Source organism: Monodelphis domestica, chromosome 5, assembly GCF_027887165.1.
Source record: "Monodelphis domestica isolate mMonDom1 chromosome 5, mMonDom1.pri, whole genome shotgun sequence".
Classification (NCBI taxonomy): Eukaryota; Metazoa; Chordata; class Mammalia; order Didelphimorphia; family Didelphidae; genus Monodelphis; species Monodelphis domestica.
Window position 1 is genome coordinate 61,244,422 of NC_077231.1, and position 27,266 is coordinate 61,271,687.

The following is a 27,266-nucleotide window of genomic DNA, read 5'->3' on the forward strand; positions in this document are numbered from 1 at the left end:
ATTCTACTTATCTATTTTTATCCCAATTCAATTAACAATTCCAAGAGTGAGACTAAGACAAGTCTCACTACACTAACACATTGTTTGTCTCAACACAGATGCTAATTCTAGTTAAATCTGCACAGATTACACTGAGTTTACCATCACAAAGGAAAGCAGCTCACAGAAAAGTAGAATGTGATGGAGTGGTTGCAAATATACCATTAAACCAAGAGCAATAAAATGGGTGGGTGGGGGGTGTTTAGTATTAATTGAATAACCATAATGTGTGAACTATTCATTAGGTCTATGAGAAAAATCCAGGAGTATAGCTATTATATTTCTCACTTTGGACTGGCTGCACTTGACCTAAGACAGCAAACAAAACTAATACTATTAATAAAATTATTTTAGGAAGAAATTTGATTCATAGATTAAAGGGAAGCTGATTAAATGAGCATAAAGTAGCTCCAAAAGGTCTAGATATTTCTATTCCCTGATTTTGTTTGTATCATGAACAATGTGACTGTCTAGTTATGTTGGATCATCTTCATTCTGGATCACCAATGTGTTCACAGGGACATAGAAAGACTTCAGTTAGGTAGAAGACAATACAGTAAGAGGGTGATACCCCCACCCCCAAGAAGAAGTTGCTACTTCTGGGTGATTATGAAAACTTCTTGGGGCATAGCCCAAGTCAGTGGCAAAAGGATGGGTTTCCAAGTTGGAGGACTCTATTCCAAATTCCACCTCTGCCTTTGACACAACCTATATATGTTACCTTTTGCAAGTTACGTAATTTCTGTTGACGTCGCTTCCACTTTGTAAAATAGGAGTTGGAGTAAACTAGAGAAGATGGTCTCTGAGTTCTCTTCTGAGCTAGATCCGAGGTGCAATAATTCCAATCAAATTTAGTTGGTAATCATCAAGGAAACTAAATTTGCTTAAAGAATGGCAACAGAGGTGGCTATTAAAGACTCTTCCTTTGCATGCTTTGTCCAGCTATTCCTACAGAACAGAAATCCTTTCTTCCCTTTATATTTAAGCTAAAGACATCAACCTGGCAATATGGGAGCTAGCTTGTTGGTTATAAAGGAGCTGCTCAATAACTCACCAGTTGATAAGATTGGATTTTGAGGCTGCCAAAAGTATTTTTAAAATTTGTTTATTATTCCTGTATCACCTTTTCACAGAGATGTTTCATTCACCAGAAAGCCTAATGCTATGGCAGTTTGTCAATTAAAGAGAAAACATCTTAAAGGAAGATAAAAATTAAGTGAAAAGCAACAACTTGAAGGTGACTCACAAAGTTAACCTTAGTTTTAGGATTAATAACATACCATAAATGTTGTCTACCTCCTTAAATGATAATGAGTATATAGTCATGATTTCAATTTTATTCAAAGCTAATAGTGCTATATATCTCAAGTTGAAAGGCAAATATATTCATGGAAACACTGCCAGGTGTTAATGTTAATTCATTAATGTTAAAATTCATTAATTTTTTAACTAAGAAATTGAGCCTGACTTACTTACCTATTATTACCATCAGTTCTGACCATTTGAAGAGGTCCCTAAATATTTATTTTTACATGAAAGAAAATGAAGCAATGGTGTTTTTCTCAAAGGGAAATATGTTATATGGCAATAAAGGTGGCTGATATAAGACATCAAGAAATGTTAAGCAGTGTAAATGGGCACCATAGTAAGGTTAGTATTATATGACCACAGATAAAAGTTCTGAGATGAAAAGGTTTCAGAAATTTCCACTGAATTAGAATTGGTGACTGAGCATGAGAAGCAGTACAAGTGACAGAGGACAGAGCTAGAAGGAGAAATGAAGAGCAGGAGAATTAAGTTGGTCAAAGGGTCAGAAGGGAGAAGAATCCCATTGTTGAGTGAACCATACATGGCATTGTAAAGACGATATCGCAATAGAAATCCTAAAAAGAGAGGGAAGGAATTAATCAGTGTGGACAACAGCATTAAGACTGAGATGCCAAATGTGAAAGAAATAAAAACAGGGCACTGGCAAGAAAAGATTGCTGAGCAATAACTTAAAAGTTTAGAATTTATAGGTAACTGTCTGCCATTCTGGAAGATGATACATATAAAAATGAACATTTATCCAGAGCATCATTGATGTAGATATGGAAGAGACCTCAGAGGCCACTGAATTGAAATCCTTTGTCATGATGAGGAAATTGAGGCCAAAAGAAGTTGTGACTTGCCCAAGATCACACCCACAGGAAGTGGCAGGGGTAGAATTTGCAACTAGATTCCCTAGTTCTAATAGTACTATTTTACATTCTTTGTTGTTGTTGAGTCTTTTCAGTTGTGTCCAACTTGTGTGACCCCTTTTGGTGTTTTCTTGTCAAAAGAAGCTAGAATGGTTCATATTTCCTTTTTCAGTTCATTTTTAGTCAATGAAACAGAAATGAACAGTGATAAGTGATTTGTCCAGGGTCATACACCTAATAAGTGGATGAGGACAGATTTGAATTGAGTTAGGTGAATCTTCCTGACTGTTATTCTACCAATCACACAACTTAGCTATCTTTTCAATGGAAAGACTGTGAGGTTTAAAGGATCTATATACCTAAAGTTTCCACCAATATTTATGTTGAAGTCTATTGGAGAGGAAAAAAAAAGCATCTTTTCAAAATCCATTTCAGATAAAACACTTTAGGGTACCCTGGAAAATGGATTAGATTTTTTTTTAGGTATTACAAAACTAAGTTGGCATGATTATTAATGCCTATTTTTCTTGTTTAATCACTGGAGTTCATGTATTAGGAGTACTTTCACATTTTGGAAGAAAGATTTTAAATATTTAATAATTAGAATAAAAACCAATTCTGAAACTACTTAGACATTTTAAGTAATTAGATTGAAATTAATCTCTCCAAATGTTCTTTTATTACTGATATGATCTAGATTTTTCTTTTCAGTGCCATTGTCAGTGGCCTCTTCTGGCAGGCATGACTAAATATCAAACAAACTTTGTTCTAAAGAAAAATAGTAATCACAGAACAAACCCAAAATTCCTTCAAAGACAACACAAGCTACTTCAATGATAGGTAATGAGTGACCAAATTATAGAGTGGTTCCTCTTCAGCACTCTCCTGGAAGAAAAATGCTTTCAAGCTGTTTGAAAAGTACTTCAGAATATGTCCAGTGCTCCTTTAGCAGGAACGATCTCTGTTAGTATTTCTTCAATATAGAAACTAAATCATGGTGGTAAAGAGAGGTTATTTAATTAGTTCCACCAATAGAAATTTAAAAAAAAAAAAACAAGACAAAACAAAATGGTGCCCATTAAGCTAAGCAATTCTTTTAAAAGCAACCTGTCTACTCTAAAAGTACTTCTAGTTATGTTTTACCCTTTAAAAACCCCAATCTTTATTTTCTGTTTAAGGGCTAGGTAATTGTGGTTAAGTGCCTTGTACAGAGTCACAAAGTTAGAAGTATCTGAGACTACATTTAAAGCCAGGATCTCTTCATCTCCAGGACTGGCTTTCTATCCACTAATCTGCCTAACTGCCCCATCCTAGGTACATTTTATTGAATCATACTTCTTTCTATTTATTCTAGAGGTAGGGGTTTTTTGGGTTAAGAGAGAAAGGGGGGTGGCAACAAGTAGATAGCAGAGAGGATAGAGCATAGACTTGGACTTCCAGCTGTGGGACTCCAAGCAACCTAGTTTGCCCAGCTCTTATTCTTCTGCTTTAGAGTTGTTACTAAGAAGAAAGTAAGGATTTTTAAAAACAGAGAATGAGAAGGAGTGTTATCACTATAAGATGCTATCAGTATGGGAATAGACTTTTAATTTAGACTCATTTCTCTCCTCTCTCTGCCACCATATTATATTATTATATGAATGCATATATTATAGACATATATATACATATACACATATATAAACATACATACACACTCATCTCTGTTTAAGTTTTTGAGTAGTAACTGAGAGTACTTGGACGTCAAGGGACTTTACCTAAGGTGGAAAATCTAACATATGTTAGAGTCAGGACTCTTGAACCTGTTATAATAACAAACCTACTATGCCTTGGGGATCTTCATATTTCCTCTTCAAAACACAAAATAATAATAGTTAGCATTTATGTAATGTTTCAAGATTTACAAAAAGCATTATATATATATATATATATATATATATATTATCTCCTCAGATCTTCACAAAGTCCTGTAAGGCAAATATTAATATCATCATCCCTATTTTACATCCCTACTGACCCTGGGTAAGATGTCATGAATCTCCCAGAATTACAAGTCTATAATTAACTTTATGAGAGTGTTTGAACTCAGATCTCTCTAACTTAAGTCCAACACTCTAACCACAGTGGGCTATCTAGTGATCACATTTACAGGAATCTTATGAGCTTGATTGTAAATAATTTAAGGAGAAAGATAGTCACTTATTAACTGGTTCATATCTACTTATATTTGCAAGGTCTATGATAGCATAGAAACCTGAGATTATGGATCACGAGTATTAGTTGTGGCCCCACAGACCTGACCTGAGTGTTTAAATGAAATATACTTTCATATCATTTAGTACAAAGAAGAACTGAGATATAAATCTGTGATATGAATAGAAAGCTCATTATTAAGAATGGCTAAAGAAGCCAGGTATAACCTGAAAGAATGGCATAAGTGGGCAAAGAAAAAGAAAGATGGTCTAGACCAGAAGTAAGTAACCATGGCCATTAGCAAAATCCATTTTCCTGCCTGTTTTGAACAGTCTTTGAACTGAGAATGGTTTTTACATTTTTATATTTCAAAATATAAAAATTACTCTTAGGTCATGGGCAATGCAAAACATAGGTTTTAGGCTGGATTTGGCCTATGGGCAAGTTTTCTGACACTTGCTCTAGGCTAAGCAGGATCAGAAAAACGATTTGACTTGTACAGAGTAACTAGAAAAACTAATATTTAAAAATTCTCAATGGGCTAAGAATGAACTGAGTAACATTTGTTAAGGGGGACTGGCTGAAAGGAAAGACAGATAAGTATAAACAGAGGAAAAAATAAGATGGTGAGATTAGAGACAAAGAAAAAGAACATACTTGTACAAAAATATTTTCAGCAGCAATTTTTGCTGCTCTAGTAGCAAAGAATTATAATTCTTTGCATTAGCAAAGAACTGTAAATTAAAGAGTTGTCCATCAGTTGGGAAACAGCTGAACAAGCTGTGCTATATGGCTATAATAAAAAAAAATACTATTGTGCCATCAGAATGGTGAAAAAGGATGAGTTCAGAAAAAACTGAAAAGACTAATATGAATTGATGCAAAATCAAGTGAACAAAACTAGGAGAACAACATATATGGTAACAAAAAAATTACTTAATGATCAACTGTGAAGGACTAAACCATTATCAGCAAAACAAGGCTTGAAAATAACCCCAAAGGATTTATGATAAAAAATAATTCTATCCACAATGAAAGAAGGAAGATTAGAATCTGATTACAGCTCAAAGAATGCCATCTTCCACTATTTCTTTAATGAATTTTTTAATTTTACATGTGATCTATGTCTTCTATCATGGCATCGGGTATAAGGAAACATGTATTGCATAAAAGCATTGATAAAACCTATATCAGACCTCTAGGAGGAAAGGAGGGAACAAATCTGAAATGCAAATTGAGAGAACAATTGTCAAAAATTATTTCTATATGTAATTGCAAAAAATAAATAGAATTTTTAATAAAACAATGTACTGAGCATGCATATTCAGAGAAAATCAGTTTTAATTCAGCTCCAAACATCTCATGTTTTCACAATTCTATAGAGGCACAGAAAGAAAGTCACACTGATGATCCAGATTTGAAGACAAAAACTTATAGAGAACTTGCTGAAAGATGAAGTCGTGGGTTTTTGTTGAAGATGAAAAATCAAAAGAAAAGAGGTCTTAGAAAGCTGATGCAAGGTCAGTACAGTAGAACCAAAGCAGCAAAATTATCTTTTCTAATGACTATAACCTAGATCGCAACAGGAGTGATGAATGCAAGTGAAATGGGAATGTGACACTGGTGTCTTTCTCCCTCCAAGGCCAACTGATACAGCCCTCGGGTATTTTGTTTTAGGAGAGAGAGATTAATTTGGAGGTCAAACTGCCCAAGGTTAGGAAGTAAAATCAATTTCCAATCAGTCCAGCATTGATGCCCTGAGGAATACGGAGCAATTACTGAGTCACAGATAACTAGTAGCTAAAATGAGGAATCATCCAGCATCAATACCATATTTGGACATGAACATGGTACCTAGAGAATGGGGTAAGTAGGGCAGATGGGTTTATTGAGCTGGAAGAGATATTAGAAATTATTCATTTTAATTATATTTTAAGAAACCAAAGCCCTCAAAAGTTAAAAGATAATTTCTGTTAGATTTAGAATTAGGATTCTTATCTTCTTGCTCTCCCCAGAATGTAGATTTAGGAGTCTGAAGGAACCTTAAAAATATAGTTCAATCTTATTTAATAGATAATTCCATAGAAGTTGAGACTTGCCTAAAGTCAAAAAAGGAGGATTAGAGATGATACACAAAACCAAGTGGTCCAATTCAGAGCATTTATCACCTAAAATCTCTGGATATTTGGAGAACTGGTCAGAAGTTGTACTCTATCAGAAAAAGTACTTCCTGATATAAAACTAGTAAATCAGGTATATTGATGAAATAAAATCTCTGATTTACTGTGAAAGTGTACATGTTTTGTAAATTAGGGCAAAATGATCAGTGAGCACTTCTCAGTTAAGATAATATAATAAAATACAATAGTTATCAATATGATAGTAATTGTCAGTCTGGGCAATATGTTAATCAGTATTTTTCCACATTGGAAAAAAAAATAAAATATGAGTAACATTACTCAAAATTTTAAGGTCTTATGATTCTTTTAGTGTGGGTTCTTCTTTTCTGTCAAAGATTGACAACAAAAGTATTACTTAGGAAATGATCTTCAAGTATTTTTATGGAAAAAAATTCATTGTCCTTTATCAAACTGCTAAGAATCTTCTTAAATCTTAAGTAGGTCTTCAGATGATGGGTCATTAGTCTATTCCAAAGCAAAAGAATGAGTCAAAGAACTAAAGTTTGTCACTGGCCCACATTTAAAGTATTTCCAGTTGGGCAGGACCCATCTAAATTGATACCTCACAGTTTGAAGCCAGGGTTATCTCCACACCATGATGTACTTAAGTGGAATTCTAATAATTACTATTCCTTAAATAAGTGCTTTGTCTAAACATACAAGTAATCTTCCTATTAATTGAAGTAAATACAGCATTTTGGTCTCTAAAAGGAATCATATACTTCATTATGTCATTTGACAACCTCATAACACAAATGTAATTGGCATTGACTTTCAAGAAGAAAGTAAAGATTGTTCTTGGAAGTAAGAAAAAATGGAAGTCAATAAATAAAAGCTGGCTACACAATGGCATGTTTCTGAATGGCTAAAACCAATGTGTGACAATTGTAAGCAGTAAATTTTGTTCTGAGCATATTTTCCATCTTATCTCCCAATGATGGTGTTTTTCATAGAGGGATTGACCTTGATAATACACGATAAATTATTTTTATTGACACTTTATTAGGGAATGATAGGAGAAATTACTAGCATCAAGTGCCCATAAAAGAGAGCTCAATTAAGAGAGTGAGTTGGGAAAAATCCTGACTGAGATAGTTAGACCTTCCCAGTGGATCCAAATGAAGGTTTGTTTTCTTTTTTTACCATCCATCTTTTCAAAACCCATGATCTCTATTCAAAATAGAGCTATTTTGTTTGGAGGAGAAAATAAATAATGGCATTGAAATCACTGTGCTTGTACACCTAATAGTCAGTGTTCTAAAAGAAGAAATGACATTTCATATATTTAGGGTTTTCTAAACTTGCCATTTTTACACAATCTTTAGGTTAAAAGAAAAACAAAAGCAAAAAAAATCTATGGGAATTTTAAAATGCAAATCAGAGTTTAACATTACCTAATATTACCTCAAGTACATTATTTAAATTTAAAATGTACCTACAGAAAAAATAGCATATGCTTCCATATTGTTGATTTATGGAGTTAGATGACTTATCTCATACTCAGGGTATCTCCAGGTCTTTGCTATTGAATCTTAAAATAGTACTCATACTTTTGGACACACTCCATTTTGGCCACCATGTTCTTCTCCACAATACTTTACTTGACCTTTACCTCTCCTTGTTATGAGACTACTAATCCATGACATGAATAAATATAATATCACTAGAAGAAGGATGGTGTTAAAAGAAGGAAATGTATTTCAATAAGAAGATCAGGATCAATAAAAGCACTGTCCATTTATCCAAAGGTTTTCCATTCTAATTTCTCCATCTTCTTCAATTCTGATATAAGGATAGTGGACATGAATTCTGCATAAATACACACATAAACACAGATACACATATATGAATATAAACAAATATATGATATAAGCACACATATGTATAAACACATGTCTATTTAGTGATATGTTTTTATGTGTATATACACATGTACCATCTGATGGACAAAGATCATGCAAAGGAATATAGAGAAGAGAATAGTGGGTGTAAATAAACAGTAATATATTTACAAGTAATAAGTGACATATAAAAAGGACACAATTGACATCATCAGAATAATGTATGCTGGCAAGAGATGGACAAGTAAGTCATAAAAGATAACCAAAGGAAAGCACATTGGTAGACTTCAAAAAATTTTGAATGTTTCCCTACACGACTGTTATCTCTACTCTGATGTACCCATTGTGGCAAATGTGTGGTATGACAGAAAAAATATACAGGAGACATAAACATGGGTAGGCTGAAATCTGGGTCTTCAGAGGAATTATCCACATGGATGAAATTACCCACTGGAATATGAGGTTTTATTATTAACTCCTTCTTCACTGCCTCATTGTAGAGTTGAGATGAACCTTGGTTTTTGAAAGTTGTTATAACAGAACATAAGCTAATAAGTACCTGATGCTGAATTTGAATTCATGTCTTATTGACTCTAAGTTCAGTGCTCTTTCCATTAAGCCATATAGTGGCCACTATTAATCCATTTTCCTTCAAGTAGGTCAAATCGGGCATTTGTATTCAGTGTCATTTCATCTTTACCATTTCTTCCCCAGTTATGAGGAACAAATGAAATACTATTTGCAGATTAGGAACTTAATAAATGCTTATTTTCTTCCTTCTAAATAATATCTAAAGGAGAAATGATATTATCTTTGCTCTAAAGAACAAAAGAAATTCCAAATACAGCTCAATGACAAAGTAGGTAGCTACTTCCTTAGTATGATCCAAGAAAAGTACAGACACTCATCTCTTAAATGGCGTCTACAAACCTTATGAAACAGCAACCAATTAAATATAAAAAGAATATAAGGCTCCCATTTTCTTTTAGCCCATTGCTGTAATGATACAGGGAATAACAAGAAAGGTGACAAAGGGGGACTTAGAATCACCGAGCTCTTAATTGACAAATAATTTAATACCTATCATCTGCTTGAACATTTCCAGGTTGAAAAAAGCTTCATAGTGAGTTGGTGACTTTCATAGATTTTTGACAACTGAGAGTCATTTCTACAAAATGATGGTGGTACCATAATGGTGGGATCTTCTTAGAGGACAGTGAGAAATGATTGTAGGTAGTCAGTGCAAAGGGTAGTTAGGTGGTAGTGTAGAGAGCACTGAGCTGTGTAAACCTTAAAATTTCTTAGACTTGTGAATGTTGGAAATTTCACCATTGGAATGTGAACCCCATTGGCAAGGGAGGTTCCTCCTCCTTCCTTCTTAAGATTACTTTAGGACAGAAAACTTTTGCTGAACAATGGAAAGGGCTTCAGCATAGATCAAAATTTAATTATTCCAATCTCCACCCTACTCAGGGTAACAGGATTTAGGAAGGGCTGCAGCATAGATCAAAATTTAATTATTCCAATCTCCACCCTACTCAGGGTAACAGGATTTAGGAAGGGCTGTAGCAAAGGATCGAGATTTAATTATTTGAGAATATGACCTTCAATAGACATGTGCAAAGCCACAGACCTCTGGGTGGTCCTGGGTTAAGCTAGAGCCACCATTGGCACAGGGAAGACATGGACAGTGATTGATAGATGTGAGAACTGAGGGGAGGGAACTTGGATGGTTTCCTTAAAGATAGTGGGGTCTGAGGACGAGGTGTTGGTTGGAGAGGTTTGGCTGAGAGGTGGTGCTCTGAGAAGCTTGCTCTGAAGGAAGCTGGAGGTGGAGGCCCCTGAGACTGTTTCTCCATTTTGGTCATGTGAGTGATAGGGACTGATCTCTTTTCTTTGCCTCAGCTATCTAAGGGCTTGGGCCTTTTGGCCCAGCCTAAACAGAGGGGGTATTTAAGCCCTATTCCCTTCTCTCCCCTTTCTCTCTCCCTCTCTCTATCTCTAATACCTTTCTTCTTCCTGTTTGTAATTAAACTCCATAAAAGGTTGACTGCTGACTTGAGTTTTCATTTAGGAATTACATAGCTGAATTCCTTGGTGACCTTAAATTAATATATATCAATCTTTTAAAGTGATTTCCTTGTCACAGCTGGAAATCAAGAAGACATCTCCTTGAGTTTAAAACTGCTTTCATATACTTCTAGCTGTGTGACTCTGGGCAAGACCTTTAACTTTATTTGCCTCAGGTTCCTCATCTTTAAAATGAGCTGAAGAAGGAAATGGCAGACCACTCTAGTACTTCTGCCAAGAAAACCCCAAAATGAATTCAAGAAAAGTCTTATATGACTGAGCAACAATAACAACAGAAGTATAAAAGGATAGAATGAGTTTAAATCTCAGTGAAAACAGTAGAAGTTGAAACCCTCAAATTGAATCCCATATCATCACCTTTGGCAGGGCACTTAGTTTCTCTTGGCTTCAGTTTCTTCTAATGTAAAACAGGGATAATGGCAACTACCTCATAAGGCTGTTCAAAAATGTTTTGCAAATTTTTAAATGTTTTTAAAATTTTAATTATTTCAGATCATGATTTTTTAATGGAAGAACATGTGCACACATTCTTATCGCTTGCATGTGTGAACTTTATTGGGCCTTTTCTACAAGCTAGCCAACTTCTCAAAATTCTGATTTCATTATCAATGTATGGTTTAAAGAAAAGAATATACAAATAGCACTGGACATATTTCTCCTCAATTTGAATGAGACATCTTTCTTCTTTTTTTTTGTAAACAGTTGTGCAAAACCACTGAATGAAGGAATTATGTTTAAGGAACAAGTTATAAGTTAGCTAATAGCTGAACAGCAAATATTTAGATAAAACAGCTGAAAGAGATGGGAATTTTTCACAAATATGTCTGGCTTTATTTTATGTTTTAGTAAATCCAGCCTAGAAACCACAAGGTTAGTAGGTTTATGATGCTTGATTTCAATAATGCTCTTAGTATTAATGCAGAGTGAAAAATATGACACTTTGAGCTCTCTAGTTATTATCCACCAAGATAAAATAACTATGCATGTAATCACAGAAGTCAGATGAGGGTACTCGAGCTTTTATTCTGGAAAATATCCTAACCAAAATAGGAGATAAAAGAGACTGTGAGGATTTGCAAACTTGACTTCAAATGTCTCATGCTCAACAGGAGACTATTTTAACATACATTTTAAACAATTGCTTCACACAAGTTTAGGGAACAGTTAAAATGGAAGGAATAGCAAATTGCAATTTTCTGAGCACTCCATTCTTTGTTGAGTTTCATCATGTGGTGTCATAAGGCACCCTGATTCCCTTTTGTTGGGGAAAAAAGATTCTTTGTGCTGGGAAGGTACAATTAGTAGCAGTGAGGAAGGAATTTTCTTCTGATAATAACTCAGGTAATTTAGAGTTTCTAGATTCATCTTTGTAATACAGTGTCACTATAATGGAAAATCGAGACAGAAAAATAGGAAAGCATATACTATTGTGTGAATAACTACAAAGAAGAAAAATGTAGTCATTTTAGTTTGCAGAAGATGAAGCGAAATTGACAGCATTCGACTCTCATTCAAATATTCAGTGAAATAAAATCAATTATAAAGGGCAAAAGGATACATGGATGATTTTGCAAAGTGAACCAGCAGTATAAATGATAAGACTTCAGCAGAGACAAATTTGATGAGAAAAAGTGTGGAAAGATGACCAACTGAAATAATTTTCCTGGAGCAAGGGAGGAAACAAAGTTATTGCTGTAAAAAATTCAACCTAAAAGTTTTACTTTATTTCCAAAAAGAATGAGGGTGAAGTTCAAGAAGGCAAATTATGTCACCAGCTTATTTCTCATCAACTATTTTACCCTAAGAAAATGATATGAAAATTCTAGTCAAATATTTACATCATATGATTTTAACATACTAATAAAAGCTTCATATGTTCATATCTTTAAACCTTTTCTCTTCTTCCTGCCTCCTCTCTCTCTTCACCATTAGTTCAAACTTCTTGAAGACAACTGCAGCAATGTGAGTGGGGAATAAATATGATTAATAAACCAAAATACTGCCTGACCCTTGTAAAAAGTCTTTACCTTATGTTTTAGACTAGATATAGGCATGAGTTCCCAGGCAGAAGAGCAGGAATGTCTATGGGAACTGGAGTTAAATGAAGTGTTTGAGGTCACATTTGAACTTGGGTCATCCTTACTCCATGCTTGGCACTTTATCCAATGAGCCACCCAGCTGCACTGTGCCTAAAACTCTGTGAGAGTTTTTGTGCAAATCATTTAAACTCCTTGGCCCTATTTCCCATTTAGTAAAATAAGGAGAAAGAGAGAGATGGTCTCAGAATTTCTTTACAGCTTTATATCTATGATTTTATGATGCTAAGGACTGACATTCAGAGACATTTTCAAGAGCAGGAGGAGCTAAGGACACTGCTCTAGGATATCAGGCATTAATTGGGATAATATCAAGGAAAGAAAGTAGCTGGGAATGCTTTGTAACAAGTAACCCCTTTAAGATATACTGTTAACACAGAGAGGAGACCTGTAGCATTCCCCTATGAGTTCCTTTGGATTCTGGATGCCATCTACTCCTTAATATTCCCAGTCTTTAATATTCTCATTTAAGAGATCCCCTGGCCAGCTTTCCAAACATTTTAACACTGCGTAGAACTGTGAAATGGTCACATTGAGATCCCAATTTTGTCATCAGTACTGGGTAAGAAAGTCTAGCCTCCTCTGTGCCATTACAATTTGTGATCAATGTCCTCTACACTCACTCTTGACTTGGTGAGCCAATTAAACCATGCAGTCACCAGTACCAATCTGGACAGAAATCTTCACCAGGATAGACCTTAAATATTATGCACACTCCAACAGGAAATAATGAGAAGATAATGCCTTCCCAAACATGCTATTGGTAACAGAAACACTGGGTAACAGCTTTGGGTTGCCTATTGTCCCTACAATGACATCTAAATGTAACTGTCTAGTTTCTCAGCACAGTTTTAAACCTTGCCTCATACCAGAGACTTTAATAGAGGCCAACATAACTACGCACTTGAATAATGAATAAAATACTAACTTCTACACCAAAGAAAAGTGTATCACTGTAGGGGAGGCAGGAATGTTATATCTGGAATTTTTCTGTGGTTAAAAGAAAGTTTGAAACCAATTAAAAGTATATTCAAAAGCAGTCTGTATGATCTATATATTACCTTGCAACATATAAAAAAAAGAAATTGATAGGAATTGTATTTTTAGAAGTAACAAAGTCTTTGGCTTCTGGCCATAAAACTCAAAAGTGCTACTTGAACCAAGTTAAAATGTAATTTGAAAATAATTCACAAAATAAAAAGTACAGCAAAACACAAATAATGTTAATTTGTGGTTTTCTAAGTCAATATGTGGCCCAAGGAGATCTGTTTCTCTGTGTTTCCCACCATCACTCTAAATTCCAAATTTCACTTTTTCTTCATTACTAAATATTTTCAGTAATGATCACTAAGAAAACTGTAAAAGGGACAGAGGATGGGGAATGGAGAATTTATTTAATTGGTATAAGAAACTTAATAAAGAAGAAACTTCCTATATAAAAGAAGGTTGAACTGCCTTGGCAACTTTTAAGTTAAATGACCTGCCTAGTGTTACACAGAAACAAGACTTGAATGAAAGCAAGTTATCTATCCATTAAATCACACCATCTTTTAAATGCAAAATAGTCTATTTTTAAAAACTGTTATATCATTACCAAATATATTATATACATCTGAAAAATTATAACCTTTCAAGAAAAATAAATATTAAAATATGTTCAAATTTTTCTTTAAAATTGTTGTAATTCTTTTATGAAAGTTCATCCAAAAGGCTGACACTATTAAATTCCTGTTAGAGTCACTTAAAATGTTTTAGTAACACAGATCATATATTTTATTTTTTACCTTCTCAAAAAACCCATAAAACAAATCTCTTCTCCCCCCTCCACCCCCCGCTTTTATCACTGGTATCAGTTGGCTTTCCTGAAGCCATAGTAAGTGTTCTTTAGCTTGGAAGGAGGCACTCTAAATGGGGAAGAGTGAAAATTGTAACTCATAAAAATGAGGGCTGTCACTTTAGTTGGGTTTTCATTTGTCATACAATGCTATTACTTTTTCTTGTTTTTCAACATCTATATTCACACCCTTTGACATCCCCATATTTTTGATCTCTAGATGTAATATTTCTGTGGTATAGAAAAATTGATAATTCCTTTAAGGAGTTAGTTCAAAGACTTTAAAGTTTCTCTTGGTGCCCATTCAAGTTTGGCAACTTTGGAATTAAGCCAATTTAAGATTAACATTCAACTTCTATGTAATTGAGGTTTGAGTACACTTATTTTTGAGCATATTATATTAAAACTAGAAGCTTAATAACCACAATAATATATGATGTTCAAATTGAATGATGTAACTATTAAAAAAAAAGGCAATGATCCTGGGCCACTCCAAGGGACTCATGATGAAAAATTCTAATCAATACAATAAATGGAACTGAGAGTCTGAATGCTGGTAGAAGTATATCATTCTTCACAATTTTTCCACCATGAATTTTATTTTGTTGCAAGCAATATATGTCTCATTTTAGAGCATGATGACCAGGAAAAGTATGCTGTAGGATAACAGACTTACAACTTATATCATATCATTTGGTGTCTTGTGCAGGAGAAGGGTTGGGAGGGAGGGAGAGAACATGATTTGCAAAATATTAGAAAGCAATTAGAAAAAACTTCATTGACGTGTAATCTAAAAAATATTTAAAAAGAGAAGCTGGAGGTTGATTTTTCCTTTTGAGCTCCACATGCATGACTTCAACAGAAACACATGGGGATAAAACTTTATTTCTTTCTCCTTTGATGGTGAGAGGAATACAAAGTAAATGAAAGATATGAGTAAAATATTTTGGGAAATTTGTGCCACACCAATTTCTGATAAGTTGGGTTCAGGATTACCCTACCCTGTAAATAATAGTCAAATGATAGTCAATAGTAAAATTTGCCAACTGGTACAATCTTCAAACAAATATTTCTCATTTAAAAAATAAAATGTAATTCAATTTAATTTTAAAATTTAATTTAAATTTCATTAATTTTAATGAAGTTTAAATTATAAGGAATCCCCCTCCATTTTATGTTGGAATATTGTACCATGTTCTTAGAGAATTACCCAGGTAGTATGCTTAAGTTCTCTATCCATCTTCAAAGAGTAGTCAGAGACAGAACTTGAACCTATGTCTTCCAAACTCCATGGCTAAACATTTACTGAGGTTATGCCATAATCTCTCTCATAGATGTCAAAAATCTAGAGGATGTCACAAACAATAAATACAATAGTATTCTATTTGAATGAATCTTTCCTTTTTGAGGAAAATTGCTGGAAAAATTGAAAAGCAGTTTCATAGAAATTAGGATTGGTTAAAAAAATTACAGCACATAAAACAAGAAACTTAAAACAAATACATGACTAAAGATAGAAATTCACATTATTTTTAAAATGCAGGGCCAAGAATGATGGTGTCTTTCTCAACTATTTACAAGGGGGAGAATTCTTATATTAGTCACAGAAAACAATGTTTATAAAAACAAAATGACTGCTAGAAATAAAATTGCAAAAGTCAGCATAAATAAAGTAAATGCAGTTAAAATAAGAGAAGAAATTAATTTGGAGAGAGAAATCTTTAGAGCAAAGTTATTCCACACAAGACTAGTATTCTAGGTTTATAAAAATTCATATTGTATAAAAAGAAAAGTCCTAGTGGTAATTTTTCAATGGATATTAATGGGCAGTTCTCAAATCAAGAAACGATCAAGACCATATTTTAAATGGTCTAAGTCACTAAATACAAGAGAAATAAATATCAAAATAACACAGAGGTTCCACTGTGTACCCATTAGATTGCAAGAGATAAAAAAGAAGGAACACAGCAAAGGATTATGGGGAATTGGGCATACTGGCATATTGTTGGTGGATTTGTGAATTGTTCTATTATTGATTAACAGTTTGGAATTATACCACAAAGTAACTAAAATTTAAAAGCATACTTTTTCACTTAGTGCTACTACTACTATTGGATGTGTAGTCTGATAATGTTGAGGGCAGAAGGAAAGAAGTTACACATAAAAGAATATTTATAGTATCATTTTTTATTTGTGGCAAAGCATTGCAAATAAAATACATGACTATTCATTGAGCAACACCTGATTAAATTGTGCCACCTGAATGTAAAGAAATTTTATTGTGCCAAAAGAAAGGAACCCTTTATTTCACAACATGCCAAATGTAGAAATAAGTTTTGTATTACATTGCACACGTATAGTGTAGATGAAATTGCTTGTCATTTCAGGGAGAAGATAGGTGAATCAGAGAGGGAGACAATTTGGAAGCAGAAATTTTTCTAAAACAAATGTTAAAATTGATTTTTACATGTAATTGAGAAAAATAAAATATATTAAAATTAAAACTCAAAAAGGGAAAAAAAAGGAATGAAGACTGCTGGAATCAGAGAAATATGGAAATATATGAACAGATGTGGAGTAAAGCAATAAGAACCAGAACAATTTACATGATTACTACAAAAATGTATGGGAAAAAGATCTCAGAAGGTTGACTAAGATATCAACAAATCTTGACTTTAAAAGATTAGTGATAGAGAATATCTTCCACATCTTGGTGAGTAGATAACGGGCTAGAGATACAAAGTCAAATATTAATTCTCCTATATGTCCAATATTTGTTTTGCTTGACTATATATACATGTGTATATATATGCAATATGTGTGTATATGTTGTGAGTGAGGGTATTTTTTTAGGATATAAAGAGGATTAGGAGGTAGGCAGTGATAAAAGGAAAAATGCATAGATCAAAGAGATGGGTTGTGGAAATTAGTGAAAATAGAAACTTTTTCTGCTATATATTAGATGTGTATGATATACACCCATGTACATATATGCAATGTGTGTATGGCTGTGTGCTATAGGACATGCTTTCTTGAGTGGTCTTTTTCCTTGCGATTTGAGATATTTCTGATGATTACTGAATTCGAAATGAAAAATTCAATTTAAAAATTAAATATCTAATAAAATATAAGTTAGTTATCCTTGATGACCTTGACTAACCAGAATAAATTCAGTGTTAAAAATCAAATTTTGACACAAATAAAAATGCGAATGCTTCAGAAGAGCATTAAGAAAATCTTGGTATTTAAACATGGTTAGCTTTGAGATGTCAGAGAAGTTCATCAGAAGTAGTCCAGAAAAATGGGGTGGGTAGGTGAGAAGTGCTTGGAGAGGCAGAGAGAGAAATATAATTTTACAGTGGCTGTTGTCAAATTTGAAGTTGCTAGATCACTTATCTATCAGGATATGCTTAAAGGTTAAAGTTCATCACTATTCCTCTGCCCTCAAACAAAACTTAAGTTCCTTTCCTTTAAAAACTACAGAAGGAAAATAGAGAACAATTAATTGTTACAATAATTTAAAAAACAAACAAACAACTTCGTAAATGACCTCTTCCACTCCTTGGGCATTGCATATCATTATCATCTTTTGCATCTGAGCTATTGCTTAGTTATGCTCTCAGGTGTCTTGGGTAAAATTTCAGATTTACATTTCTTTTACTGTCTCTCTGAATTTCACTCATGTGTGTGTGTGTATGTGAGTATGTGTGAATGTGTGTGACCTGAGTAAAAATTTTCACTTGTATGAGGAGCTCTTATAGGTACTATCATCACAGTTTTAATATCACATCCCTTTATTTTCCATTCAGGTTTCTCTTACTTTTTCCCTGGAGTATTGCAATATGCTCTCATTTGTTCTGCCTACCTATGGTCTCTCCCCTTTACAACTCACACTCCAGAAATAGCCCGGGCACAAAAATATGACCATTCTACTTCCATGCTCAAAAAGAGGCAGTGATTGTCTTATTCCTTAATTCCATTTAAGAAAAATTATAAATTTCTCAGTTAATTTTTTCTCACAAGAAGTAGAAACATTATTTATTTCAAAAGGAGGCAAAATTTGTTTTAAACATGTTGGTCCCTACACCCAGGTATTAGAATCAATTTTTAAAAATCAGTATCATCTTGGAGGTGCTTTATGTTTATCACAAATGAATATTGAAATCTGAGAAGACTGGAAATCACATGTGACCTAAAAGAACATAGAAAAAAAAGTATGTTGATTTTTAAGTAGGTTTCATTTAGTTACCAACAATGACTTGCTAATAGATTTGGGATCATAGCATTTGAATCTGTAAGACTGCAGAGAATTCTAGGAGGAAAATGATATCAATCACATGACCAAAAAAAAGATGGCTAGCAATAGAAGAACAATGGATAACAGAATGACAAATTCTACACTGATGTCAATAAAATATTAAAGATTCAATAGAAGGCCTGTGGTGCATTGAGTAGATCATCTAGAGAAGATTTAAGGAAAGTTAGAGACATGAACTTTCAAAGGTTAAAGAAAAAAGACTCAAGTAGGTTTTCCTCTTCTCCACTAAAAGAAATATTTAACGTGCTGAACCTAGAGGTCTACAGTGAATTGAAGCATGTAAACCAAAACTGAATAACTAAGTAACAAGGAAAATGAGTATTAATTGTTTCATGAATTTTTCTCTAGTACAAGTGCTTATGTGTCTTGTTTCACAAAATAATGAACGTGGAAATATGTTATCAGAAGATAATAACATATTTCCAATCTATATTGTGCGTGTATATATATATATGTGTATATAGACACACTCTAGATATCACAATACTGTCATCTTAGGGAAGGGGGAGAGGTAGTAGTAGAAGGGAGATAATATGAATTGCAAAATGTCAAAAATGATTATTAAAATTGTATCACATGTAGTCTAGGAAAATGTTTAAAATTTTTAAAAAGGAAATAAGTGCTTAATAAAATTTTGTTAAATTTGTACAATATGAACATGGTTGTTGGTCAGTCACTCAAGTCATGTCCAATTCTTTGAGACCCCATTTAGGGTTTTTCTGGGAAAGATAACTGAAGTGGTTTGCCATTTCTTTCTCCAGCTCATTTTACAGATGAGGAAAACTGAGGCAAAACAGTTTATTGACTTGCTCAGAATCATAGTTAGTAAGTGTCCAAGAAAAGATTTGAACTAAAAAAATATGAGTCTCTATACCCTGTGCTACTTTGGAATACAGATATAACTTTCTTATATGAAAAAAAAAGAAATTAGTCTGGAAGAGTTAATTTTAAGAGAGAAAAAAATCTGTTTTCCTTTTCAGCATAAACAGATAAAATTAATTTTGCATGGTTATGTAATATAGACTGAACTTAAATGACATTTAAGAGTTCTAGCTGTTCTTTGATTTTCAATTTACTTTATGGAACAGAGCTGCTGATGGGCATGTATGAAGGAATATAATGGGAAATGTCATTTTGTTTAGGAAGTTCACATTTGGCAATTTGTAATGTCTGTGTCTAGAATAAACATATCTGGATTAAAGCAAAATAAAACTGTCAACAGATTTGTAACTAATTGCCCTAGTTTAACTTCATTTAATATAAAATTAATTTAAAAACCTTTTAAACAACAATTCATTGTATGTTTACTAAGACAGATTCCTTCAATCGTTTTACATGGTTACTTTAGAATAATCCATTCTTCCATTTAAACTAAATAATTACAAAAAATTATGTGGGCTGAGGTTAGCAAAGAATGCAATTTTGGGCACAATATAACAATTCTCTTTTCTATATCTCTTTGCTATAACATTTCCCCTAGATTTTCAAATTTCCAGGTATCACTTTTTTTTTCTTTTATTGTTCAGTAGTTTAAGTCATATTCAACTCTCCATCACTTCAATTGGGGTTTTCTTAGCAAAGACGCTGGACTAGTTTGCCATTTCTTTCTCTAGTTCATTTTACATATGAGCAACTGAAGTAAACAACATTAAGTGATTTCCCCAGAGTGATAGAATTAATAAGTATTTGAGGCCAGATTTGAACTCAGGAAAATAAGTCTTGATCACTTCTGGATCTGCATGTTATATACACGGTTCTACCCAGGTGAAAAGCATTTTGTAACAAATGAGGCTTTTATAGAACAGTATATGAGTCTTTCAATAACATGGTTGTGTCTTTGGATCATGTCCTCAAAAAAGCATTCAGTGTTTTAGAAGCAACTTATGTATGCAAAGAGGTTTATAAAATGAAATTGAGCTCTTTTTATACATAGTTTTTGTAGAGAACAGTTAGTTTATAGGGTGGGATGGGAGAATTGGAGTCATAGTCTAAAATATGAGTTCTATCCTTGAAATTGTCATTATTAGACATGGGATAGTGATCAAATCTCATGTTCTTCATCTCTAGAATGAGAGTGAATATCTATTCGAAATATGTCACAGGATAGCTATGGGCTCTAATGAAATAATGTTGATACAGGAACTTTCAGAATTCTAAAGGTCTATATAAGTGCTGGCCATTATTCTCATATTATCTTGTGGATTCTCCCTGTGACCAATGTGGCTTTGATGAGGGGCAGAAAAGTGAATTTAATAACATCTAGGCTCGCTCTAAAGAATGAATCCAGCTAGATCAAGGGTTATTTGTATCTGGAAAATTGGAGAGCATTTTCAATTATCTTAACGACTGTTACTCCAAATAATCTGTTATAATACAAATGCTCTCAAAAGGTACTAAGAGGCTTCACATAAGAAGGAAAATTTCAGATAACCCAAAGGGCACTTGAACAGTTCTTACTGTATGTAATTAGGTCACAGCATATTAACAGAAATGACTGGCATTTGGGAAGGGGAATAAAAGAAAACACTACAGACCTGGATACCTGGAAAAGAACTGGGTTGATTACATGATGTTAGGGAAAGATGGTAGATGACCAGTCCAAAAGTGGCAAATGTATTAAAAGTATTCCAAAGAATCAGAGCAAGGTCTCTGGAATATTTGGGGAATAACCCACATAGGATTCATGGAAAGATATTTTTTAAAATTGTATAGGATGGAAAAGTATGAACAGACTGTGGTCAGTACCTGCAGAGGGAACATCCTATGTTAAAGAGATAAAAGTTCCATTCAAGATTTGGCCGAACATTCTGCTCTTTTAAGATTTTTCTGAATCCTGTTGATAATCCAGCATATTAGCTCTCTTTGTCAGCTTTGTATTATCTGAAAATTTGATAATCATCCTATAATATCATTTATATTATATATAGTCAGGTATAAGTATATATGCATATGTAGAGAGATATATGAACATTAAATATTTCATTCCCAAAAAATCTGAATTTAGTAAAAGAGAAATCCTTTGGCAATACATGTATGAAACATTTATGTCTTTTCCTTAGCATCTCTTTATATTTCTATACATATTTGCATATGTGGATGTATATGTATACACATGTATATGTGTATATATCTATGTAACACATCACAGGGCCAACACAGATTTCCAGAATATCCCACTGGAGACATTCATCTAAGATCCAAGTTGAAATTAAATCATTAATGACTAATTCTTATATCTCTCCATTCAGTCAGTTCAGAAATCTCTAATTGTACTATTATCTAACTTTATTTCTCTTTTTTAGACTATTACCTTCTCTTTTAGAATCAATATTGTATATTTGTTCTAAGGCAGAAGAGGGGTAAGGGTTAGGCAATGGGGGTGAAGTGAATTTCCCAGGGTTCAAAGATCTAAGTAATGTCTGAGGCTTGATTTAAACCTATTGGCTCTCACTCTACTGAACGACCTAGATAGAACCCCTGTCTAGCTTAATTTCTCTGTTTTCTTGAATAATAGCCTTAGAAAAAAATTTAATGGTTTAATCCATATAAATTGTATCTATAAAATACCCCTAAAGTATCAGTCCAATATGGTCAGTCTTGCATTACCTACTCTTCCTGAAGCCAGGTTAGCTCTTTGAAAGCACCATTTCCTTTTCTGGATGTTCATTAGACTGGTCATTCCTTTGTTGAAAATTGGAACATCATTGGCCTTTCTAAAATTCTGAGGTAACTCCCATTCTTAATGCTCAATTAAATCTAATTGCCATTGGCTCATCTGTCTAGTTAGCTCAGTCCCCAAGGATCTTATTTCATCTGGATCAGATGACTTCAACTCATCAATAGCACCTAAGTAAATGTTTATAATGAACTTAATAGTCTTCGGCATTTCATCCTTAATAATCTTATTAGTTCTGGTTTTGCTTTTTCCAGTCAAGAGACATTTTCATTGGTGAGAAAACAGAAAGTTAATGGATGGATCAGTGCATCCCTCTCTTTGTCATTGGTCTTCATGTTGCCCTCCCCCATAAGCAACAGTTCTTTTCTTTCTTGGATTCTCCCACCATGGGTTAAAAAAGAATACCTTTGGCTTTCCTTAGCTTCCATTTCTTCAATTATTAGTATTTCTCATGCTATTCTTTTATATTTCTCTCTAACTTGCCTTTTCATAGGGTTTCCCTGTTTCTCTCTGTGTGTATACACAGAAATACATGTAGACAAATTATGTGTATATATAGACAAATTATACATATTATATATTTATAGAGATATATTGTCAGCTGATTATGCAAATGATGAAACTGAAGTTCAGAGAGGTTAAAGAGCTTTAATAACTTGTTATGGGTCATGTAACTAATTATTATCAGCTTTAGGATTTGAACTCAGTTCCTTGTTTCTTCCTCTCTTATTATATTGTCTCAAAATTAATAGAGTTTTGATGTGCCCCTGATGCTTCTGATGGTTGTTTCCTTGGACAACAGTATACTGAATCTCTTTTTACCAGTATTTATTTCTGGGATAAATAATATATGGGACAGAAAATCATTGGAAATATCAAAAATATGGTGAAACCACTTTTTTAGCCTTTTGCTTAAGTAAATTATTTTAGGGTATATGTTCATGTCCAAGCTGAGGAAAGCCTTAATCTCAATAATGCAAGTTAATTTATTTATCATCCATTTTGGGCAAGTTAAAAGAAAGAATATGTATGACTTCTTTGAAAATTGTATTATAATAGTAAATTCATAAGTATTATGATATAAATGTCACCCATGTTTATCAAATTACCAAATTACTTATATTAAAGAAATAATAATTACTAATTCATGTGGCCTGGCATATAGTATTACATATATTAGATTATTATAATTATTACTTTCAGTTTTAATATTTAATAACTTCTGATGTTGGTAGATCATCTATACTCAAGTTGGAAATGCTTAATACTTGTGTGGTTAATTGTAATAGCCCCTCAAATAGAAAAATCCACAAATTTATATGTGAAGCTAAAGAATGAATGAAAACACTAGAGAAAAAAAAAGAGAGTGGGAAGGCGATGACCTAAAACCTTAATAAGGCACCAAGATTACATCTTCTGTTCTTCAAATAAACAAATGACATGATACATAAGGAAGAGAAACAGAAAGAGAAAAATGTACTCTCAGAATATGTTCACATACTTTAAGGAAACTACCTATCAACAGTATATTTTATTTTATAAAAAGTAATTCTAATAATGATTATTAGACTCTAGAAACACAGCAACATAATGATCCTGAAGCAAAATAACAGTGTTTGTGAATTATTTTTAAAATAGTCTCATGTTGAAACATAAACCTGATTAAGAGAGTAATTACCACTCGAAATGCAGAAAAGTAGTTTCGTTTAATTTATATGTGGTATTAGCTCTCAGCATAACCATATTTTTGAGGGAACTATTAAGGGTTCTCTTTAGCATTATTGATTCTTTAATGGAAGGTATGTCACTCTTTGAATATAAAGCTAAAGATGAAACCATCCTTTAGAAATGTAGCACCTGGAAATGTAACAGAATAATAGTTCCCAGGTAAGAATTGATGTGGCTCTTTAAGCACAGCCTATCATCTGTAAATATTACAGTTGAAGGTGACAATAATACCATAACCTGGAAAGGACTCAATACCACCACTCAATTATGGTCCCATGCTTTGGCAAGATAAGAGACTCCAACAGCTAAGAGAAAACACCCTTTTAAAATAGGCTGTGGAGTTCATTTCATTTGTAACACTTTGTATGTTTTACTGTCACATCTATGATACTATAACAATGTTTGATATGAATTCCAATTAAGGGCTTGTGTTCTCCTGCCTGAAGTGACTGGCATTGAGTTAAAGCATTAGCAAATTCCCACATATGGAAAAGTCAAAGAAGTGGGGGACATGTCACTGGTTCTTGGCTTTTTCCCTTTTTTGTCTTCTCCTGGTGACAGATCTGAATAAAGTAAGAATCAAGAAGCCTCCAGTTCTGACAGTCTGTTCCATTCCTCTTAGTTCAGTAGCCTCACCTGAATGTAATTTGTCTTTTTTTTTTCCCCTTGGTGAAAGTTGCAGAAAAAAAGTGATGGGAAACACAAGATCCAGCATGTTAGCAATACTAAACCCCAAAAGGGGAGAAAGTGGGTGAGGTTACCTCCTGGTTAGCAGCTGATAGTTCTTCTTCCAGTGCAGAGACTCTTTCTAAAGAAACCCTCAGTCGCTCCCTTACCTAGAAGAAAAACCAAAACATGTGCAGTAATGTGCATTCCATAAGTCTTTAAAGAGGTGTACAATCCATCATTAACATGTCTGTCAAATGGGTTGGATTAGATTGCCCCTAAAGTCCCATTTACCTCTAAATGTATACTATTATATCTCAAGAGATGTCATTTATGTGTGTAAAATATGAAATCATCTAAAATGACACATGATAGAATCACTGCACCTAAGTCAGTAACTCAGGAGTAGGTTTCCCCAAGTAACCCTTCTACTAGCTGTTCAATATCATGCACCCCTTGTATAGAGTCTTAGACTGGTTTTCATTCTAGTAAATAATTTATTGTAAAAATAATTCAGCAAGATAAAAGGTAAATTTATGCACGTCTATTTACAATTGTTTAAATTTTAATATTAGGAAAAACATTTATTTTTTTAGGATGCCTAGTTAATGTTGGGAGTCAGTTACGGATATGGTAGCCACGAGGTGGTTAAGGTATGATATAGTGAAGAGAGCACCCAATTTGGAGTCAAAGGACCTGGATTTTGAGCCTGGTTTTGTCACTGTATGACACTGGTGAAGTCATATAACCTCTCTGGGTCCTAGTTTTTTAATCTGTAAAATGATGGAATGGGACTAAGAAGTCCCAAAGGGCATTTTGGCTTTTAATGTTATGATCTTATGACCTAAAAATATAGAACTGGTAAAGAGGCCTGAGAATTTCATCTACTGCATAGACATCTCCAACTAGAGTGGTATTCCAATCCCAAAAATGAAATGATGGTACTGTTGTCTTCTGATCCTTTTATCACTTGATATTATTTTCACCACAGGTCACTTCCTAATTTACAGTGTATTTTTCTGGTGTATATGTCACATATATACCTATTTGATTCTAAGATTCCTTGGGTTAAGGACTAAGCCAGATTGATCAATGAACTGGATCTACTCTAGTGACTAGGGGACTGCATAGCATAGATCAGATGCTTACGAGATGTTCACTGAATGACTGCAATGAATGATTCCTCATCTATCAGTGCTTAATGATTTGAGAAATTAGAACTGAGGAAGAAAAGATACTGTACAAGAAATGGGAATTTGAGAAGAAAAAGGATATGTTTTTAAATATCATGTAACAGGCGTTGGCAATTGGCAAATTTGACATTGGCTATGCCAGGTGTCAAATAATCTAATGGTCAATACGATATAATTTTAAGCTGTATTAGTGGAAATAATGTTAAAATGGCAGGAAAATTCTATTTTATTTTCCTTTAATTCAAAAGTACCTAAATATTGTATACACTCTACATTTTATGAGGGATGTGGTCAAAGAATCTTGATTCTGGCATTAGTCAGCTTTGTGATCTTAAATAATAACTACAAATGAGATATTTCCCTTTCCTAATATAGCCTTGAGGGTTTTTGTAATTATGTGAGGGCCTATGAAATGTCCTAAAAATGAATATCAGTGCAAAGATTTTGTTCAAGTAGGACCATGAAAAGAGAAGGACATTTAGTTAACAGAGGTATTCTATTTTACATTGAAATAAATGGATTGTGTCATTAATTTTTTTCTTTAAGCAAAACTTAATTTTAAATGCAAGAGAAATATTATTTAATGTAAGAAAAAATTTACTGGAAGATGTAATTTCCTATTTCTTTTGTTTTTCTTCATTGATTAATGTCACATAAATAATTCTCTCAAATTCAAGAAATTTTATAAGTATCTATTCTGTGAAAGGTATGGCAATAGTGACAAAAAAAGACTAAAAGAAGACAATCATTGTCTTCAATAGATTACTGGGGAGTGGAGTATAAGTGAATATAAGAAAATACATATTTCAGGAAGCAAGGATAGCATGAATAAGAGGAATAGAATGGTCAAGGATTTGGAAGAGGAGGTACCAGATAGGAAATTCAGAGGCAGTAAAAGACATTGAGAGGTTTTGGTATGGAGAAGGAAGATACATTGCAACCTTTTTCATTTAAGTTTAGATATCCTGAATTTGAAAGGGAATATGAAGTCATATAACTTAAAACCCTCATTTTATAGTTGAGGAAACTCAGGCCTTGGGAGATTAAGTGACTTTACCATAGTTACAAATCTTAGATTCTGAACCCAAGCCCTCATATTCCAGAGTCAGTACATTTTCCATTGACCTATACTACTCATCTTTCAGGCAGTAAGTTTCTCTTTAACCTTTTAAAATTCAATTTAAACTTTTAAACACCACCAATTTAATGAACTTGACAATAACTATTTTTA

General features: G+C 33.3%; 1 protein-coding gene across 21 annotated transcripts in view; it reads right to left on the bottom strand.

Moving 5' to 3' along the window:
- Window positions 1-27,266, bottom strand: part of PPFIA2 (PTPRF interacting protein alpha 2) — a 654,901-nt gene that overhangs the window by 179,191 nt on the left and 448,444 nt on the right. For 17 of the 21 annotated variants that reach the window (XM_056798558.1, XM_056798566.1, XM_056798564.1 and 14 more), the window contains one exon: window positions 24,938-25,012. The exons of the other annotated variants lie outside the window; for them this stretch is intronic. In XM_056798558.1, coding sequence (XP_056654536.1) covers window positions 24,938-25,012 — 75 coding nt within the window. The remainder of the gene's footprint in view (window positions 1-24,937; window positions 25,013-27,266) is intronic. 21 annotated transcript variants of the gene reach the window in all.